Below are 22,749 nucleotides of genomic sequence, written 5' to 3'. Positions count from 1 at the left end.
GGATTGCATCAAAGTCTTTACTTAATACTACTAATATCTATACAGTAAAACCTCATTATAATGGAGTAATTGGGGCCCAATACATTCTGAAAAATGTGAAAATCTGATAAAAGTGAAATCTGGGCTTCGCCCTGCTGATGTGGACTTTTTCCGATATCTCAGACATTAGTCCAGATTGCAGCAACGATATTTCACCACCATTGCAGTTCTGTACTGTATCATACATTCGCTGCAGTAATCAGATGGTACGGTATACAGTACAGTACCTCATTCATCCAGATGCTCAGTACCTGGACGTGTTCATTGTCCGGATGCTGGACCATGGCTCTGTTAAAGTATCTATCTATCTATCGCCAGACGCCTCAATCCCATTCGGGGTGGCCACAAACAAATTGCCTCCACGTCACCCTCTCCCTTGCCATTTCACTGCCCTGCTCCCAATTCACACCCCCCTCTCTCATATACCTCTCCACTCATCCCTCCATCTCATCCTTAGCCTTCCCCTCCCTCTTTCCCCCTCCACCTCACTCACATACGCTTTCCTCATCAGTCTCTCACTGTCCATCCTCTCAACATGTCCAAACCAGCTCAGTGTGTTTTTCCTAATGCTTCCTATGACATCCTCATCCACACAACAACACTCCTTCACATCCTCATTTGTCATTCTGTCTCTCCATATGACTCCACTGGCTCCTCTCAAATAACTCATTTCCACTGCTGTCACTCTTGACTTGTGTCCCCTCAACAAGGTCCAAGCTTCACTTCCATACATTAGAGTTGGTATCACAATACTGTCATGTAATAACTTTTTCACTTCCATGCTTACTTCCTTGTTTCTTATCACTGCTTTCAACGAACCAGCAACCTTTCATCCTTGCTGTATCCTTTCAAGCGCTTCACCCTCCAAACTTCGATCCTTACTCATCACACTTCCCAAGTACTAAAATGTACTCACATTTTCTATATCCTCATCATCCAACCACACTCTACATTCACTAACTTCACCTCTCTCGAAGACCATAACTTTACTCTTCCCTACATTCACCTTTATATTCCGTTTCTTACACACTCTCCCAAACTCATCCACCAAGCCATTCAGCTCTCCTTCGTCTTCACTTAACAACACAGTATCATCAGCAAACAACAGTACAGGGAGTTTCTAAACACTGCTCTCTCTCACTAGGGCCACTCCAACATCCACTGCCCTACTTTGTATCTCTTTTATAACCCCATCCATATACAGATTGAACAACCATGGAGACATGACATCCCTGTTTCAACTCAACCTTCAAATAGAAAAAGTCACTCAGTTCACTATCCACACGCACTGCAGCCTTAGCACCCTCATACATACTCTTCACAGCATTCAACAACTTCCCATGTACTCTATATGTTCTTAATACTTTCCACAATCCTTGTCAATCCACCCTGTCCTATGCTTGCTCCAAAACCATGAAGGCCGCATACAACTTCTTTCCCTTCTCTAGAAACTTTTCCACTAAAGATCTAAGAATGAATATCAGATCTACACAACCTCTTCCCCTCCTAAAGCCTCCCTGTTCTTCTCCAACTAATTCCTCTGTTATTTCCCAAACTCTGTCAATAAGTATCCTACCGCATACTTTTCCTATTACACTAAGAAGACCAATGCTCCTATGAATACCACACACTTCTTTTTCCCCTTTCTCTTTGTACAAGGGAGTAATTATACCTGACTTCCAGTCATCTAGGACTCTACCTTCCTCCCAAGCAAATCTGCACATCTTCCACATCCATTCTACTACTACCTCTCCTCCACGCTTCAGCATTTCACCACACACTCCATCAATTCCTGAGGCTTTCCTCATTTTGACTTTCTTCAGTGCTTCCACAACTTCCATCCTACTGATTTCTTCCTGTCTTCTCACCTCCCTCCTTCTCCCAGCCATTCCCCAGCCACTTATACTCACATTACTTTCAATCTCTATGTTCAACAATTCCTTAAAGTGTTCTCTCCATCTGCTCACTTTTTCTCTCTTCTCCACTAGTAATTTACCATTGTTATGTTTCACTCCCCTGCTAACTTTATTGCCACCCTTTCTGACTTTCTTTACCTCTTTTCAGAACATTTTCTTACATTCCCTCCACTTGACACTCAAATTCCTTGGAAATTCCGCATCCACTCTCTTCTTACTCTCTCTTACTAATCTTTTCACCTCTCTCTTTCTTTCAACAGTACATATAGCTCTCTCTTCCATCTCTCAACTTCCTCAACACCCCTATTTCTCATCTATTCATTATTTGCTTTCTTTGTGCCACAGCATGTCTCACCTCTTCAGTCCACCATGCTGTTCCTTGCACCCCCTTTCGTCTTCTCTTCACCCCACACACCACCTCACATGCTGCACATATTTCCTCGGTGAATATCTTACACACACCTTCCACATCCCTCATCTGCTCCAGTCCATATTTACCCAATCATTCCTCCACTACTTTCTTAAATTCTGCCTTTTTTCTCATCCTCTTGTAACTTTTCCACTCTCCTTACGTCTACTCCTTCCTCCCATCCTTCCCTCCTTTTATTTCTCCATTTTACTTGGACCTTGAATCTGACCACCACCCAGTGGTGATCAGAAAGTCCACTTCCCCAACCTCTATATACTCTTGCAGCCATTACACATCTTCGCATCGTTTCATCCGCACACACACAATCAATCATTGCCTTCCTTTTATTCAGTTCACCATCCACCCTTCTCATCACTCACCATGTATATCTGTGGATTATTTTGTGCCTGAAGAGGGTATTGGCTATCACGAACCCCCTCCTGGCTAAAATATCAGTGAAAATATAACTGTGTGCCACTTTGAATGCCTGTCAGTCCATGGGATAATCATGTGTTGCCTGAGACTAGGTGAAGTCAGGGAATGTGAGATGAAGGCATTTCTGGTCAAGGTCTTTTCCTAGTTACAGTAATCCCCATTGCAGCCCTTCTCTCCCCCCTATTTCCCTTCCTCTAATTTGGTCACCCTCCACACCTCCACAAATCACCAGTCTGCTTAACCCCTAAAGCACGGCCGTCAACAGCTGACCCCCCCCGTGTGGTGGGGTTGTATCGCGGTCTGAGTACCTGTAAGAAAATATTTGCCAAAAATCAGAGATTAACCCTAGAACATTATAATTTTTATGGCAGATAGTACTTACATTCAGCTTTCTCCAGAGACAGGTGTTTAGCCTTCGTGGACTACCCAAGGACTTGTGGTGACTTGCAAAGTTGGGTAACAAAATCTTCACTTTCACACGTCCAGCAACCCGGTTTCTCCTCTACCACAGCCTCAGTCTGTCACAGTACACTTTATACTACAACGTACAGGTAGTTTGAAATCCGTATTTGTATAATAAGCACTGAAAATAAGGCTAAAATCAACAGCCGACATGCAGCGCGGCGGCGGTCTTCCCGTCACTGAGCAAACATTTCCCTTTTCACAGCTAAAAACACATATACTACATTATTTTCCATCATAGTACTTCCTAAAGGCTCGCATGTCACTATTACGGCCATAAAAATCACTGTCACTACCAGTATTGTGAAGTGGGAATAAGAAAGACCACCGTGGCACGCTTTTATTCTGTCTTACGCCAGTCACTTTATTCTCGTTCCTGTCGGCTGCTTGCACTTCATTTCTATCGCTCACTTTCACTCTCGCTGTCAGTTTAGTGCCTAATTCATCACTGTCACTGTCATTACTTATAAAAATAATATTTCCTACACACCAAACTGTCACTGTCATAACATACACTGGAGTGACTGTCACTCTCAATACTTATATTATTACTATGTACAATAATTTACACTGAAATCACTGTCACTGTCAGTGCTTTTATGACTACATATACTAATTTACACTCAACTGACTGTCACTGTCAGTACGTACAAGAAAACTAAGCACTAGTATCACTGTCAGTCTCAGTATTATTTACATATTTCCACCCTTATTTTCAATATCTACTCAGGCTGTGGTAGTCAAAGAAACACTGGTAAGTGCACAGGGAAATCTGACACTCTTTGCACTGGAAGGAGGTGCGTCTAAATGTTCGTTCTTGCTGGTTTGTGTGGCTGCAAACATAGCACCTCCTCAGTGCTTTCCCCCTCTTGGCAGTGCTAGGCAGTGGCTCCAAGCGGTGTCGCTGAAGGTAGTTCTGGCACTGTAGGCGGTCTGGAGGTGTCTGTGAGTGGCATCTGCGACCTGATGGCAGTACCTTCCCAAAATGCTGAAGCAGCTGGTAGACACAAGTCTTTGAAAACCGCCTGAGAGAGTAGTTAGCTGGCTTCTTGTTCTTGATCTTATACAGGATGAAGGTGTTCAGCATACACATATCAGGCAAGTGCAAGAACACCTTCCTGTACCAGCGCCGGTTCCTCCTCAGGCAGTCAATCTCTCTGATCATCATGTCGGACTTGTCCACCAGCCGCATATTGACGTTGTAGTCAATTACAGCATCAGGCTTCATCACAGGCTCGCCAGTCCTTCTGTCGACCTTCCCTGTGGCTTGGATTTCCCCCTTGTGTACTGTGGTGAGCATATTGACGATCCTTTTCTCGTGCCACCGTGTTGCCAGCATCTTCTCTGATTTCTTCAGGTGCCCGTCTCCCCGCTTTGATCTTGCAGCCTCGGAGAAGGCAGGGTAGTGTGCCCTATTGCTCCTGACAGTGCCACAGGAGCCGACGCCGTGCTCTGAAAGGTACTTGGCAAGTTTCGGTGCTGTATAATAATTGTCCGTATACAGGACATGATTCCCGCCGAAGTACTTTTCCAGAAGCACTTTCACCACAGAGCCAGAGAATCCAAGGGGTTCGGTCTTGTCCAAGTCCACATTGCTGGCGGTGTAGATGACGAAGTCTAGGATGAACCCCGTCTTGCAGTCGCACAGCACGAAAATCTTTATTCCAAAGCGGTGGCGTTTGCTAGGAATATACTGCACGAACCGAAGACGGCCCCTGAACAAAACCAAGGATTTGTCGATCACTGCTTTCTTGAAGGGCCGAAGGAACATCATAAACTTGTCCTTGATCATGTTCAGGATTTCCCTCACTTTCCATAGGGGGTCAGTCTGGGAAGGCTCATCGTTGTCTGCGAAGTGCAGGTACGTCATGAGTTGCCTGAAATGATCTCGAGTCATGTACTTGTTGAAGATGGGTGTGGGGCAAAGGTCGTCAGCACTCCAGTACTCCTCGAGCTTGTGCTTCCAGTTATGTGGCATGAGAAGCATCAAGCCGATGAATACAAATAGTTCCCAGATCGTCACAGGAACCCATGCTGCCATCCGCGACGTGGATGCCGTTGCACCTTCACCTTCACGAACTGCAGCACATTGTCCTTCGTACCTGTTGGTCTCGGTACAAATATGCTGCTTGACTTCATCATCCAGGAAGGCCAACAGGTAGTCCAAGCATTCACCACCCTCGGAGACAGGGAAGTCAGCCTGGATCCCACACCCAGTTGAATCAAAGGGCAGATCCTCTGGCACAAAATCAGAGCCCTCAGACCACACGAAGGCATCCAGAGTGCCCTGCCTAGGCTGGGAGTGGGTGGGTGCGTCAGAGGGTGAGGCAGGCCGTGTGGCAGTGGGTGAGTTAGGTCGGGAATGTGCGGTTGTGGTCGTGGTGGGGAGAGTGGGAGAAGGTTCAAGGTCACTCACAGTAGGCTGGGTGGTGAGTTGCCTAGTGCGATAAACCTTACCACTAATTTTAGCACTAGGAGACACTTTTCTACTCATGCCAGCACGAACACGGGGCCTACGGAAACCTCTATGACTACCAGCTTGCCTACTTCCCTTCCGAGATGGTGAAGGATACTCCAAAGACTCTGGAGAAATCACAGCAGACGATGATGATGAAAGAATGGGGCTGGGGGTGCGAGGCGGTATGGCGGCGGCCTGACCTGAGGTTGGGGACAATGGCCGGCCTGCAGAGAACAATGTCTGGGAACCAGGGTCACCAATTCGCTTCCTCTTTGTCCCCTTGCCATACGCCACTCCCTTCTGCACTGGAGCCTTGCCTGACGAGGTACTAGGCACAGCAATTGACTCTTCCTGCACCTCAGACTCAGCACTCGATAAAATGTCTGATTCTCCAAGGCTCGACAACACACCAACATCACTACCGTAGTCCATAGAGGCTTTCAGTAATTCTAGGCCTATTGCAGACTCACTCAGGCCCTTTGCACTCCCTAGTAAGGATTTAGAAGGGGTAGAGGTCACAAAGCCCTTTTTCGGAGGGCTTGAAGGCACTGACTCGGAAGAGCTGGAATTCGACATAATGTCACCTTGAAAGCCTGCGGTAAACTGACGCTAAACAGGGGCAAACCGCGCGAAAAAAAGCTAGTGTGACAACTGGGGAAGCAAGCGTTTCCAATTAGCATAAACTGCTTGCGAGAGGAAAGCGCAGATTGACATTTCTGAGCAGTCAGCGCGCTGCCATATATCACAGCCAGGGTGGCCGGGCCGCGGTGGGGGGACGGGTAAAAAAAAAGATACTTGGCAACAACGGAGGTCAGTAGTACAAAGGTCAAGTATGCTAATAGTAGCTAAAGGGTGGCAGTACTGATAGACAATACCAGCTTGAACCTGCTTGCCCACGTTTATTCAGAATTAACTCGAATCGCAAACGCGACGATCCGCCATTATGTCCTTTTCGGCGAGCGTCGCAATTATGCTAATAGTAGCTAAAGGGTGGCAGTACTGATAGACAATACCAGCTTGAACCTGCTTGCCCACGTTTATTCAGAATTAACTCGAATCGCAAACGCGACGATCCGCCATTATGTCCTTTTCGGTGAGCGTCGCAAATGCGACGCCCCGCGTTTTAGGGGTTAATGCTGCCAGTCAGTACCTAAGCTCTCTTGCTGTTGTGTTGTTGTGAAAGACAGCAGTTTCTACACCCTACAGTGCCTAAAGTGGAAACTATATGTATGCATATTATGCTTACCATGAAATAGAAGCAGAACATATGCAGTAGTTTTGAAAAAGATGGACATTACAAGACATTGATAGAATTTAATGTAGGAAGTTCCATGATTTATGATATCAAGTCCTAGGTTCCTAGGGACCCAAGCTCAAGACATTTTTCTTGAATAGTGAGATTCCATTGAAAAAACAAATGTACTCTTCAGCAGTTGAAAATACTATTTGGTACCAGTATGGTTTTCTACTGAACAAACCAACTCTAATTACACATGTGCTTGCAGTGTCTTACAGTACCATGGTAGGTCCACTTTGTTAAATATTGTTCATTATTGTGATTCATGAAAGATGTGGAGTGAGGAGGCTGTGGACACCAGAATTGAAGAGTATACTGAGATGGTATGGTCATGTGGAGAGAAGTGAATTTGAAGGAGGAAGGAGGCGAGGTAGGCCGAGGATATGGTGGATGAGCGTGTGAAGAAGAGAGGTTTAGAAGTCGGTGAGGCTAGGGAACTGACAAGAGATCAGGCTGGCTGGATGAATATTGTGAGGAGAAGTGCATGATCATGGATTTGGCAATTTGGCACCTCTTTATAATGTGATAGCATCTGGATTGGCTTTGTCGGATACGTTTATGTGAAGCTACAGTACGTGGTGAATGTTTTTAGCATATCAGATAGAGCCAGGATTCCGGGGGCTTGAATGGTGAGTGAATAGAAGCGTGGCCCATTGGATTGGGCAAATTTGGGCCGTCCGGACATTGCTACTCCTCACCCTGCCCTGAGGTGGGAGAGGCGGTCCAGATGATGATGATATTTTATTTATAAAAAGGTGGAACAATAAAGAAAATTTGTTGGTGAACTGATGATATGAAGAGAAATGTTGTACAGTACTGTAGAATTAGCATGACTCCTGTGCTCACATGTCAGCTGTGTATACTGCCACAGTCCACTTGTTTAATTTTCGTCACCACATGACTGTCACCACTCCACCCCTTGCCACTCTATTGTTTTGCTGAGAAAAAAAGAAAAAATTGTAGGAATGGCAGGCACAGTAATTTTGTCCAGCAAATCTTCATCCATATTAACTAGATTTTCTCTTCTCAGCCAGTGCAAATGCATTCTAAGATGAATTTGTGTTAACTCATCATAGAATGCATTGCACTGGTAGAGAAAAGAAAATCTAGTCAGTAGGAATGAAGGTGTGCCTTCTTGGACAAAATTACTGTGCTTGCAGTTCCTATGTATTAATTTCCACAAAATAGCTGAGTGGTGAGTGAAGGGTGGAATGATGGTGGTCAGGTGGGGAAGAAACAGACCAACAGGCAGGTCATGACCATTTACACAGCTGACATGTGAACACAGTTCATAATTCTGCTGTACAGTACAACACCTTTTTTCTATATCATTTCACCAATATATGTTCAAAAAAATTTTCAATCAGTTTCTGTGGGTAGGTGGGGGCACTCACCATCAACTCACTGGATGTAGTTCCACTTTGGGTGTCTGCCCTTTCCTCACGTCCTTCCTTCCCCTTCTGTCTTTCTTTCCCTCATTCTTTCCACTTCCTTCTGCCTATGGGTGACTTTACACTCTCTCTTCAGTCTTTCTTTCCTTCATTCTTTCCTCTTCTTTCTGCCTATGGGTGACTCTACACTGAGCCACAGGCCAAATGGCTTCTTGTACACCAGGAAACCATTTACAATGCTGGGTGCTAATCATATAACCAAATTATGGTGCCTGGTGATTTAGTGGGTAATTAAGGCACTCCATTTGGATTGAGCCTGTGTAGTTTCTATCCAAGGGGTGGTGTGGTTGGGGTTTATTGTTCACATAATGCCACTCAGGGTTGAGTGAGGCTGGTCACTCTCATCTTAAATGTCAGGACTAACTTGCCTAACCCTGTGCTTTTCCGCTCGTCACGGGGCAACCTAGGATTGGATGATGGATCGATAGATTATTTTTCCATATTCTATGAAGAAAACAGTCTATAATATTTAACAAAATGGGCCTACCTTGTGCACATTGCACCACTGTGAGACTCTGCAAGCATATGTGCTAAATGCATGGGGTGTGTTTAAGAGGGGATAATGTTTCACTTGGAATCACTGTTAATGTTATCCCAGATATGAATGGTGAGCACTGTATACAGTATACTGTAGTGATGTAGCCATTGTGTAAGAGTATATGTCAGATATCTGGGAAAAACCAGTAACCAGGAAGGTAAATTTCCTAATCATCCCACTTAACTGGGATTGTATTGTATTTTGCTTTTGTTCATCATCAGGAGATGAAGGTGGAGGACAGTGCCCATGTGATGAGTGTGTGGGAGGTCGAGGAAAAGCTTCAGACCCTCAGTCCTCTTCAAGCTCTTCCAGGAATATACCTACTTCAGCTGATCCCTGTCCTCCGTCCAGCTGTGAATGTCACTACTGCAATGCCTCAACATCCACCACAGTAAGTGGTGTCCAGTGATTTGTTTAAGAATGGCAGTAAGTGTACAGTGTGATTTAAGCCTACTGTATATTGTAGTGAAAATTTTTCCTGGTATGTAGCATTCACATTCTGTGCTGTAAAACAGAGTTCATAAGAAAATTGTTGAAGATTAAACTAGGTCCATAACAATCAAAGTAAGATGCTGTTGGACTCCCCAAAGCATTGAGAAAACATGTTGCATGTTGATAGTCATGTTTGCTTCCATCCATATGGTGGTAGGTGAGGGTTCCTATCATCCACTTATTTGATGTAGTGTTGCCCACTTTTTCTGTAATGTCAGTCAGTCTTTTTTCGAGTTTGTCCTCCTCTCTTCATGTTTCTCCAATCCATTCTTTTACTATATGTTTACTCTTCTTTCTACTTCCGGTGGCTCCGCACTGAATGACAAGCTGAAGAGTTTCCTGTAATTCGGAAAACAGTTTACTTTGCTGGGTGATAACCATATACAGTAGTCAAAGAAGTTAGTAACATAGAACCGAGTGTGGTGTCCCTGTTAACTGGGTCATGCATGCTGATGTGTCATCAACCCAGGAACCAAACCTCCACACTAATTCCTGCACCTCACTGTAGCGAGCAATGTCAGCCGCATGGGAACATCAGTTCACTGCACGGGATGACCCTGCAGGGGAGACATGCTGTAGTAGTAGTAATTGTTCCTTAGGCACTCAGGCTAAACAGTCCCGAGTCCCTAAGGAAGGCCACGGCCGAGACTGGGCTTTCCCACAGAGCTCTCAAGGAGTGTATGTTGCGTTGTTGGTGCAGGTGATTGCATACAGTGCAGTCTTCCATAATGTGCTTAATAGTATGGGGTGCTGTGTTGCATCCTGGATAGGCATCAGCGATAGAGTCATCCAACCTCTTCTGATAACTCAAGAGGGCTGGATGATGCCCACATCTCAGCTTGGCCAGGTGGACCCTGTCCTCACAAGGGAGATACGATTCAAAAAGGTGGATATCAGGAGGCTGTGCTTGCAGCTGTGTGTTGTCTTTAAGTGACTGAATGGAATGGCGAGTGATTTGAGTATGGATATGCTTGAGGAAGCTGGTCTGAGGCGGGCGAGGAGGGAGAGATGACAGTATTTGTATTTACCTATTTGTAGTATACAGGAATTGAGCAATGCTCGTGTTGTCCTGTCTCCATATCCACATTTATCAAGTCTACCTTTACACACATGAATGTTTTTCTCATGCACCACCTCTTTGTCTAAGTCATTCCAAATATTTAAGAATATACCTAATTGTGATATACACGGAATGTACTATGCTCGTGGGTTTCCGTCGCTGTTTCTCAATAAGTCGAATTTAACTTTAAACTTGTTTAAGTTTATAGACTGGACGATCTCTTTGTCCAGGCTATTCCATAAGTCTATACTTCTGTAAGGAAAGCTATATTTCTTGATATCCTTCAAGCAGCTTGACTTTTTCAATTTCATTCCATGTCCTCTTGTTGCTCTCTTATCCCATACAAACAGATCTTCTTTGTCAATTTTATCTACTCCCACCATGGTCCTGAACACTGCAATCATGTCTCCTCTCTTTCTCCTTTCCTCTAACGAAGGCAAATCCAGTTTTTCCAGCCTCTCTCTGTATGACAGGTCTGTCAGACTGGGGACCATCTTGGTTGCTGTTCTTTGTATTCTCTCAATCTTGTTTATATCTTTCTTTTTGTGTGGGGACCACACTACCGCTGCATATTCTAACCTGGGGCGGATCATGGCCACTATCAATTTTTTCATCATTTCCTCATCCATATAATGAAATGCTACTCTTATGTTAGTCAAGAGCTTATAAGTCTCTCCAACTATCTTGTTAATGTGCTTTTCTGGTGACAAACTATCTTGGACCAGCACTCCCAAATCTTTCTCTTCTCTCCTTTTTGTGATTAATTCATTATCCAAAAAATAATTCAGTGATGGTCTCCTGTTACTTTTACCCATTTCCAATATTTTACATTTCTTTACATTAAATTTCATTTCCCACGTCCGGCTCCAATTGTGTATCCTATCCAAATCCTCCTGCAGTATTTTACAATCCTCCTCAACCTCTATCTTCCTCAAGATCTTTACATCATCAGCAAACAGACTCGCATAACTGTTCACTCCATCTACCATATCATTTACGTAAATCAGGAACATTACTGGCGCCAACACTGAGCCTTGAGGGACTCCACTTGTTACTTCCCTCCATCCAGACATCTTTTCCTTTATTACTGTCCTCATTTGTCTGTCTCTCAAAAAGTCTCTCATCCATTCCAGAAGTTTCCCCTTTAGTCCTCCTATATATTCTAGTTTCCACATTAGTCTCTTATGAGGTACCTTGTCAAAGGCCTTCTCTAAGTCTAAGTACACACAATCCACCCAACCATCTCTCTCCTGTACCACATCAATCGCTCTTGAGTAAAAGCTCAACAAGTTTGAAACACATGACCTTCCACTTTTGAATCCAAACTGACATTCAGCCAAAATATTCATCTCTTCCAGATATTTTATCCATCTGTCTTTCAGGATTCTCTCACCTAATTTTGCGACCATGCTGGTTAGAGACACTGGTCTATAATTCAGGGGTTCTTCCCTGTTTCCTCCCTTGTAAATTGGTACCACATTTGCCCTCTTCCATTCTTTTGGCACTTTCCCCTCTTCCAGTGAGCATACAATTAAGCTGTGAATTTTATCCGCCAGTTGTTCTCTGCATTCCTTCAGTACCCAATTAGAAATTCCCTCAGGTCCTGGGGCTTTCCTTACATCTTGAGTTTCCAGTAATTTATACACTTCCTGCACCTCCACTTTTATATCTTTCATCACCGGAACATTTCTAATCACTCCCTCCCCTTCCACAAGCTCCTTTTCTTTAGTGAAAACTGACTGGAAACGTTTGTTCATTATTTCTGCTTGCATTGCCGCATCCTTAAAGACCTCTCCATCTACTTTCAGCTTGGTGATTCCTTCCTTTTGTTTCAGTTTGCCATTAACAAGTCTATAAAACAGTTTGGGTTCATCCTTGCATTTGTCAATTATACCTTTTTCAAAATTCCTTTCTTCTTCCCTACGTATTCTTGTGTATTCGTTTCTTGTTCTTTTATATTCTTCCTTTGTTCTGTCGTTACCTCTCTTTCTCCAATTGTTCCACGCCTTATCTCTCTCTTTTTTGGCTATCATACACCTTTTATTAAACCACTCCTTTTTCCTGTTTTCTTTCCCTCTTACTCTTGGTACAAATTTTTCCACTCCCAAATTACAGAGGTCTAGAAAGATATCCCACTTCCTCTGTATCTCTCTTGTTTCTCTGAATTTTCTCCAATCCGCATTGTCAAAAAAGTTTCTCAATCCTGTAAAATTTGCTTTCCCAAAGTTGTATCTTCCCTGTCTATGAAGCTCGTCTCTTGGCTCGACGTTTCTTATTAACATCTGGAACTCAATGACCACGTGATCACTTTTTCCCAAAGGACAGAGATATTCCAATGATTCTATTACATCGGGTTCTTTGGTGAACAGTAAATCTAACCTTGCTGGTGTATCCTCACCTCGAAACCGTGTCTCTTCTTTGACCCACTGCGTCATCACATTATTCATTATTATATTTAATAACATAGTACCCCACGAATCCTCGCCGCCTCCCGAGTACCATTCCTCCCAGTTCACCTCTTTACAATTAAAGTCACCCACCAAAATTATATTATTGCTTTTCTCAATTATTTTTTGCAAGTAGCTAGCCATATCTGACAACATCTCATGGTATTCGTCATCCTTCCATGCTCTCGTCTTTGGGGGAACATACACTACCGCCATATCTCTCTTAACATTCTCTCCAGTTTCTAATTTCATATATATCACTTCAGCCCTGCCTTCTCCCATTTCCACAGTATCCACATTTATGTTGTTCTTCACTGCTATCATCACTCCTCCTCCCTTTTTTTCTTTTCTGTCTTTTCTCCACAGTTTGTATTTACCATCTCCCAAATGAACATCAATATCTTCTCTTAATTTGGTCTCTACAAAGCACATGACATCAGGTTCATGTTCTCTCAAGAAATCATTAATTTCGATCCTTGTCGATATGAAACCATCAACATTAGTATATATCACCTTCAAATTATTTTTGACATTATTAATACCCTCTTCTCTCCTACTCTCTGTCCGTACCACTTCCTCAACTTCTGATCTTTCACAACCATCCCCCCTAGTTTCCTTCACTTCTATATCCTTAAATACCATTTCCTTACTTTCATATCCAATACCCTCCAAAAAAAAGTATTACGTTCTTCCTCTGTCCTCTTATCATTTTTTTCCTTTACTTCTTCCTTTAATGATTTTAAAACTTCTCTTTCTTCTTCATTCAGATCTTTTCTTATTATAATATTTTCCATCCCCGCCTCTTTGCTTAATTTCCAGGTCACTTTAAGTATCTCATTTATTACACTTTCTGATGTAAACTTGACTCTCATTGGTCTTGTTTCCCCTTTCTTATAAGGCCCTATCCTCCTTACTTCCTCAGTTTCTTTTACCCACTTGTCTCCTTCGGGGTCAATCTTGCCTAATATTCCTCTCACCATGTTCGTGTCTCTCTCGAGTCTTTCGAACCTAACCTTTTCTTCCTCTTCCCTGTTTCCAAATACTACCACACATCTGTTCCTTTCTACAGTTTCACTCACTATTTTCTCTTTTTTCTTCAGTATTTTCACTACATTTTCTTCCATTTCTTTCTTGTTCATTTCCCTTTCTTCCTGGATGATCTCTCTTAAGCTGACCACTTCTTTCTGTTCTTCTTCTACGTGTGCCCACTTTGCCTTGTGTTCGTCTAGTACATTACTCACCTTCTCTGTTTTATTAGTACTCTCTTCAAGTTTCCTCCTCAGTTCAACATTTTCCCTCTTCAAATTCTTAATCTCTTCATTGGCTGTTTCGTTGGACTGGATTAGACTCTGTATGGTGGTTTCCGTATTTCCTGACACATCCTTTATCGCTAGATTCTCTACTTTTTTTTCGAGTTCACTAATCCTCATAATTAATGTTTTCACCAGGTCCATGACATTAGTATTAGCATCAAATCCTTGAAATTCCATTCCCTCATTGTTTACATTTTCGGCCATCTTTAACGTACCGGTAAAGTACCTAAACAGCTGTTACCGAATAAGCCACAAACATTCATGTATACTATTGCCAACAAATCTTTACATTTTTGGTAGTCTACCAACTTTCATTATTTTAAATTTAAAGAAAGACTCTAGGAGACAGGACAGACAAAATTCCTGGAACTACTCAAGGTTAGGAGCGATGCCTGGGACGACCTCTCTCTCCGGCGGTTTTTGTGTGTGTAATGTTCCTGTGTGTGTGTGTATTTACCTATTTGTATTTACCTATTTGTAGTATATAGGAATTGAGCTATGCTTGTGTTGTCCTGTCTCCATATCCACATTTATCAAGTCTACCTTTACACACATGAATGTTTTTCTCATGCACCACCTCTTTGTCTAAGTTGTTCCAAATATTTAAGTATTTTCATAATATACCTAATTTTGATATACACGGAATGTACTATGCACGTGGGTTTCCGTCGCTGTTTCTCAATAAGTCAAATTTAGCTTTAAACTCGTTAAAGTTTTTAGACTGGACAATCACTTTGTCCAGGCTATTCCATAAGTCTATACTTCTGTAAGGAAAGCTATATTTCTTGATATCTTTCAAGCAGCTTGACTTTTTCAATTTCATTCCATGTTCTCTTATTGCTCTCTTATCCCATGCAAACAGATCTTCTTTGTCAATTTTATCTACTCCCACCATGGTCCTGAACACTGCAATCATGTCTCCCCTCTTTCTCCTTTCCTCTAGGGAAGGCAAATCCAGTTTTTCCAGCCTCTCTCTGTATGACAGGTCTGTCAGACTGGGGACCATCTTGGTTGCTGTTCTTTGTATTCTCTCAATCTTGTTTATATCTTTCTTTTTGTGTGGGGACCACACTACCGCTGCATATTCTAACCTGGGGTGGATCATGGCCACTATCAATTTTTTCATCATCTCCTCATCCATATAATGAAATGCTACTCTTATGTTAGTCAAGAGTTTATAAGTCTCTTGTTAATGTGCTTTTCTGTTGACAAACTATCTTGGACCAGCACTCCCAAATCTTTCTCTTCTCTCCTTTTTGTGATTAATTCATTACCCAACAAATAATTCAGTGATGGCCTCCTGGTACTTTTACCCATTTCCAATATTTTACATTTCTTTACATTAAATTTCATTTCCCACATCCGGCTCCAATCGTGTATCCTATCCAAATCCTCCTGCAGTATTTTACAATCCTCCTCAACCTCTACCTTCCTCAAGATCTTTACATCATCAGCAAACAGACTTGCATAACTGTTCACTCCATCTACCATATCATTTACGTAAATCAGGAACATTACTGGCACCAACACCGAGCCTTGAGGGACTCCACTTGTTACTTCCCTCCATCCAGACATCCTATCCTTTATTACTGTCCTCATTTGTCTGTCTCTCAAAAAGTCTTTCATCCATTCCAGAACTTTCCCCTTCAGTCCTCCTATATATTCTAGTTTCCACATTAGTCTCTTATGAGGTACCTTGTCAAAGGCCTTCTCTGAGTCTAAGTACACACATTCCACCCAACCATCTCTCTCCTGTACCACGTCAATCGCTCTTGAGTAAAAGCTCAACAAGTTAGAAACACATGACCTTCCACTTCTGAATCCAAACTGACATTCAGCCAAAATATTCATCTCTTCCAGATATTTTATCCATCTGTCTTTCAGGATTCTCTCACACAATTTTGCGACCATGCTGGTTAGAGACACTGGTCTATAATTCAGGGGTTCTTCCCTGTTTCCTCCCTTGTAAATTGGTACCACATTTGCCCTCTTCCATTCTTTTGGCACTTTCCCCTCTTCCAGTGAGCATACAATTAAGCTATGAGTTTTATCCGCCAGTTGTTCTCTGCATTCCTTCAGTACCCAATTAGAAATTCCATCAGGTCCTGGGGCTTTCCTTACATCTTGAGTTTCCAGTAATTTATACACTTCCTGTACCTCCACTTTTATATCTTTTATCACCGGAACTTTTCTAATCACTCCCTCCCCTTCCACAAGCTCCTTTTCTTTAGTGAAAACTGACTGGAAACGTTTGTTCATTATTTCTGCTTGCATTGCCGCATCCTTAAAGACCTCTCCATCTACTTTCAGCTTGGTGATTCCTTCCTTTTGTTTCAGTTTGCCATTAACAAATCTATAAAACAGTTTGGGTTCATCCTTGCATTTGTCAGTTATACCTTTTTCAAAATTCCTTCCTTCTTCTCTACGTATTCTTGTGTATTCATTTCTTGTTCTTTTATATTCTTCCTTTGTTCTGTCGTTACCTCTCTTTCTCCAATTGTTCCACGCCTTATCTCTCTCTTTTTTTGCTATCATACACCTTCTATTAAACCACTCCTTTTTCCTGTTTTCTTTCCCTCTTACTGTTGGTACAAATTTTTCCACTCCCAAATTATAGAGGTCTAGAAAGATATCCCACTTCCTCTGTATCTCTCTTGTTTCTCTGAATTTTCTCCAATCTGCATTTTCAAAAAAGTTTCTCAATCCTGTAAAATTTGCTTTCCCAAAGTTGTATCTTCCCTGTCTATGAAGCTCGTCTCTTGGCTCGACGTGTCCCATTAACATCTGGAACTCAGTGACCACGTGATCACTTTTTCCCAAAGGACAGAGATATTCCAATGATTCTATTACATCGGGTTCTTTGGTGAACAGTAAATCTAACCTTGCTGGTGTGTCCTCACCTCGAAACCATGTCTCTTCTTTGACCCATTGCGTCATCACATTATTCATTATTATATTTAATAACACAGTGCCCCACGAATCCTTGCTGCCTCCCGAGTACCATTCCTCCCAGTTCTCCTCTTTACAATTAAAGTCACCCACCAAAATTATATTATTGCTTTTCTCAGTTATTTTTTGCAAGTAGCTAGCCATATCTGACAACATCTCATGGTATTCGTCATCCTTCCATGCTCTCGTCTTTGGGGGAACATACACTACCGCCATATCTCTCTTAACATTCTCTCCAGTTTCTAATTTCATATATATCACTTCAGCCCTGCCTTCTCCCATTTCCACAGTATCTACATTTATGTTGTTCTTCACTGCTATCATCACTCCTCCTCCCTTTTTTTCTTTTCTGTCTTTTCTCCACAGTTTGTATTTACCATCTCCCAAATGAACATCACTATCTTCTCTTAATTTGGTCTCTACAAAGCACATGACATCAGGTTCATGTTCTCTCAAGAAATCATTAATTTCGATCCTTGTCGATATGAAACCATCAACATTAGTATATATCACCTTCAAATTATTTTTGACATTATTAATACCCTCTTCTCTCCTACTCTCTGTCCGTACCACTTCCTCAACTTCTGATCTTTCACAACCATCCCCCTTAGTTTCCTTCACTTCTATTTCCTTAAGTACCATTTCCTTACTTTCATATCCAATACTCTCCAAAAAAAAAGTATTACATTCTTCCTCGGTCCTCTTATCATTTTTTTCCTTTACTTCTTCCTTTAATGATTTTAAAACTTCTCTTTCTTCTTCATTCAGATCTTTTCTTATTATAATATTTTCCATCCCCGCCTCTTTGCTTAATTTCCAGGTCACTTTAAGTATCTCATTTATTACACTTTCTGATGTAAACTTGACTCTCATTGGTCTTGTTTCCCCTTTCTTGTAAGGCCCTATCCTCCTTACTTCCTCAATTTCTTTTACCCACTTGTCTCCTTCGGGGTCAGTGTTTTGCCTTATATTCCTCTCACCATGTTCGTGTCTCTCTCGAGTCTTGCAAACCTAACCTTTTCTTCCTCTTCCCTGTTTCCAAATACTACCACACATCTGCTCCTTTCTACAGTTTCTCTCACTATTTTCTCTTTTTTCTTCAGTATTTTCACTACATTTTCTTCCATTTCCTTCTTGTTCATTTCCCTTTCTTCCTGGATGATCTCTCTTAAGCTGACCACTTCTTTCTGTTCTTCTTCTACGTGTGCCCACTTTGCCTTATGTTCTTCTAATACATTACTCACCTTCTCCGTTTTATTAGTACTCTCTTCTAGTTTCCTCCTCAGTTCAACATTTTCCCACTTCAAATTCCTAATCTCTTCATTGGCTGTTTCATTGGACTGGAGCAGACTCTGTATGGTGTTTTCCATATTTACTGACACATCCTTTATCACTAGATTCTCTACTTTTTTTTCGAGTTCACTAATCCTCATAATTAATGTTTTAACCAGGTCCATGACATTGGTATTAGCATCAAATCCTTGAAATTCCAGTCCCTCACTGTTTTATTTTCGGCCATGTTTAATGTAAAGTACCAAAACAGCTGTTACCGAAAAAACTACAAACATTCATGTATACTATAGCCAATAAATCTTTACATTTTTGGTAGTCTATTAACTTTCATTTTTAATTTAAGGCAAGACCTTAGGAGACAGGACAGACAAAATTCCTGAAACTACTTAAGGTTAGGAGCGATGGCTGGGACGTCTGCCCCCTCCAGCTGTTCGTTCGTGTGTGTGTGTGTGTTTGTGTGTGTGTGATAGGGGAGTGTTGTTTATGGTGAGGTTTGGAATGTGACTGTGTTCTGCTGTCCAATTTGTTAGAAGGATCACTGTAGATTTGGTTGGGGCTATTTTGAGCCTGTTTGTGGTGAACCATTCGTGTAGTGTGTTAAGGTGAGACTGGAGGATGTGTGTGGCTATGTTTGCATCTTGGTGTGTCCATGTAAGTGCTATGTCGTCTGCATAGGAAGCTATGTGTATTTGCGGTGTGTGGGTATGTTGTGCATACATAGGTAAAGAGACTAGGGGACAAAATGGATCTTTAGGGGATGCCATTTGTGAAGTTTCTGATGTTCAGTGACTGACCGGCAAATGTTACACGTGCATGCTGTTGATGGGTTTGCGCAGTCAGACAGACAGGGGTAACACAACAACATATTCCCCAACCCCACCACTTTTTCTTTTTCTTTTTTTTTTTTGCAAGAAAGAAGGAACCAAAGGCCAGGACCTGCAAGATTGTTCCCCATAAGAAAAAACAAAAACAAGATAACAGAGCCAAATTCAAGAACTGTTCACTTCGAGATGCCTGGACACACTGCATTTGAAAGACTGGAGATCATAGGCAGTAAGAAATACAGATACAGGGAGACAGTTCCAGAGTTAACCTGTTGCATACATGAAGGACTGGGAGTAATGGTTAATTCTTACATTAAGGAGCTCGATGGTAAAGGAATGACTGTTTGTTTCTAAGGAGGTGCTATGTGCCCACCATAGTGGTGGAGGGATTCAAGCAGACAGTTTAGAGGAACAGTGACCATTGAAGTAGCGATAGAAAAGAGATTAAGGTGCAGCATTGTGACGAAGAGACAGAGATTGAAGGAAGCCAGTAAGAGGAGGAGAGTTGGTGAGATGAAGAGCCTTTGACTCCACATTGTTGAGAAGAGCTGTATGTGGGGAGCCTCCCCACAAATGAGAGTTGTACTCTACACAGGCAAGTAAAACCTGTGTATAAAGTCAACAGTTGTGCAGCGGTAAAAAAACAGCACAGAGTCAGCCTAACACACCTAATCTCATGGAAGCAGATTTTACAAGAGAGGCAAAATGATCTTTTCAACATAAATCCCAAGATAATGAAACCCCAAATATGTTTAAAAATGATGCAGGATCGAGTTGGATATTGTTAACCCATGGATTATGAGCCACAGCTCAGGCTGGGTAGCATCACTTTACAAGTCACAGCTCAGGCTGTGCTGGTTGTGCATCACCGCTAACTACTCCACCCCTGCGCTAACTTACGCATGGCGCTACACAAAGATGGAGAGAGAGAGAGAGTTTTTTCTTTTCACCAGATGATGCCCTGGATGTTTATCTTCAAGTTTATTAAAAAAATAAAAAATATATTAAATTAATTTCTTCACTATTCCCCTATGTAAACTCACATATGGCCCTTTGCAAAGACAGAGAGAGAGAGATTTTTTTTTTTCACCAGCGGATGCTCTGGATGTTTATCTTCAAGTTTATAATAAAAAAAAAAAAAATAAAATAAAAATATTCATTTTTGTGCACCACGGGGTGGGATAAAAAAAGGTAATTGCGCAATGCACATGTTAAAAATTAGAGGATACATCCCTGTAGAAGATTTTGTTGGGTTGAAAGATGTAAGAACTAAGTTTTTGATGCATTAAAATCAGTAAGATTGCTTGACCCAAATAAGAGATACGAGCCAAGTCAGATACTAGGTTTGCCATAGCCTCATCCCTTGTTTGTGGAAGTAATTGCTGAGATGGGCATTACAGGAAGCAAATGGAAAGGTGAAGGGTGGAGTCATCAGCATATGAATGGACAGGGGTAAATGTATGGATTAGAAGGTCATTGATGAATAGGAGGAAGAGAGTTGGTGATAGGACAGAGCCCTGAGGAACACCACTATTGATAGCTCTGGTAGAAGAATGGTGGCTGTCTACAGCAGCAGCTATATAACAACCAGAAAGGAAGCTAGAGATGAAGTCACAAATAGAAGGATAGAAACCGTAAGAGGGCAGTTTGGATATTAAAAATATATGCCAGACTCTATTGAAAGCCTTTGAGATGTCAAGTGCAATGGCAAAACTTTCTCCATAGTCTTTGAAAGGAGGATGACCAAGAGTTTGTAAGGTAAGGAGTAGATTGCCAATAGAAAGTCCATGGCAGAACCCATACTGTCAGTCTTAAAGTAGGTTGTGATAGGAAAGGTGCTTTAAAAGTTTACTGAGCCCCTAGTGTTGGGTGATGGCATAGGCTGCTGCAAATGGAGTGGATGGAGCCCGCCAGGTGATGGTGGGAGCCGCAAATGCAGTCCCGTCACAGTTTGAACTTGCTGCCATTTGTTCTCATCACCAAATGATTGGGAGAGACTCCCTCCACGAGACACAAGCGTATTTCAGCCTTCTCTGTGACGTAGCCAGGTGCTGAACGATGTTTTCTGAAACCTCCTCATCTGATTCCGTTCCCACCTCATGCGGACCCCTTGCCTCATCCACCCCTGCCAAGCCCCTGCCCAAGGATACTAGGAAAGGTCTCAGTGTTAGCGCCATAAGGCATGCCTTGGACACCGCTGTGTCAGGTTTATCTAGTAGTGGAGAAGTTATCACATTGAGAGCGAAGCCAAAGTTGGGGCTGCGCACACACGCACAAAAACATCCTGCTTCAAGCACCAAAAGTTACTCATCAATGAGACCACTTGCATAACTGGAGATGTTTTCATTTGGAAGAAGAAGAGTTGGAGGGTAAAGTGGTCTTTAATTTGTTTCCCTAACTGCTATACTTTCCCAGACATGAAGATTTAAAAAAAGACTTTTCGGAATTGTTGCTGTAGGGAGAAGGCAGCTGCGCCCAAAACATTCTTGGCGTCTAGGGGTTTAGAATAGACTCAAAAACTTCTGAAATACAGGATGTTAAAGCACTTGAGTGATAGTTAGAGGACTGGGAATGGTCACCTTTCTTTGGGACAGGCAGCAAGAAGCAAAGGTGAAAGAGTTTACCTCAGCTGGGTGTTAGCGCAGAAGCACAGTTCTTGAGGACAGCAGGAGGGATCCCATTGGTCCCATATACCTAGGTAGTATTGAGGCCAGTGATGGCAAAAAATAAAGTAAGTGAAGAAATTTTAATGTCAGCCATGAGGAAGTCAGAGGGGGGAATTGATGGAGGAACAGCAACGGAATTGTTTAAGGTGGAATTGGAGGAGAAAGTTTGAGTGAAGAGTTCCCCTTCATCAGTTGAAGAAATAGCTACAGAGCCATCAGATTGGAAAAGAGGAGGGAAGCATGATGAGGAAAAGTTATTGGAAAGGTTTTTGGCAAGGTACCAGAAGGAGCGGGAAGAATTTGAGTAGGAGAGTTCAGAGCATTTAGTATGAATGAAATTATTTTTTAGCAGAGCGAAGAACAGACTTAGCACAGTTCTGGGCAGAGACAGAAAAGAGATGAGATTTAGGGGTGGATTGGCTCCAGTACCTTTTGTATGCCATTTCCTTGTTGTAGACAGCATCAGATTGTGTGATTAAATTTTTTTTTTTTTCCCATTAGTCATAGAATAAGAGAAAGGAATGCATGCTTCTGTGCCAGAGAGAACAACCTGTAATGCACAGGGCACACTCAGATGGCTCTCAGCCATTGAAGCAATACTCATTCAAGGGAAAATTGAAGAAGCAGTGCTTGCCTTGTACTTATGGCTGCTTTTGTTTGTTGCATTACGTTGTTGCTAGTTGGAGTTGACTGGATGGCA

The 22,749-nt window shown here is 42.2% G+C and overlaps 1 protein-coding gene across 1 annotated transcript in view; it reads left to right on the top strand.

Annotated features, from left to right (window-relative positions):
• The window catches only part of LOC145404649 (uncharacterized), a 392,001-nt gene that overhangs the window by 178,255 nt on the left and 190,997 nt on the right, over positions 1-22,749 (top strand). Inside the window, exon 7 of the mRNA XM_080276173.1 lies at positions 9,227-9,396. Coding sequence (XP_080132299.1) covers positions 9,227-9,396 — 170 coding nt within the window. The remainder of the gene's footprint in view (positions 1-9,226; positions 9,397-22,749) is intronic.

This window comes from Coenobita brevimanus, chromosome 64 (assembly GCF_032717465.1).
Source record: "Coenobita brevimanus isolate Jiangsu-jjx chromosome 64, ASM3271746v2, whole genome shotgun sequence".
Taxonomy (NCBI): Eukaryota; Metazoa; Arthropoda; class Malacostraca; order Decapoda; family Coenobitidae; genus Coenobita; species Coenobita brevimanus.
Note: the sequence above shows the minus strand (reverse complement) of the source record. Positions and strands in the feature narration are given on the sequence as shown.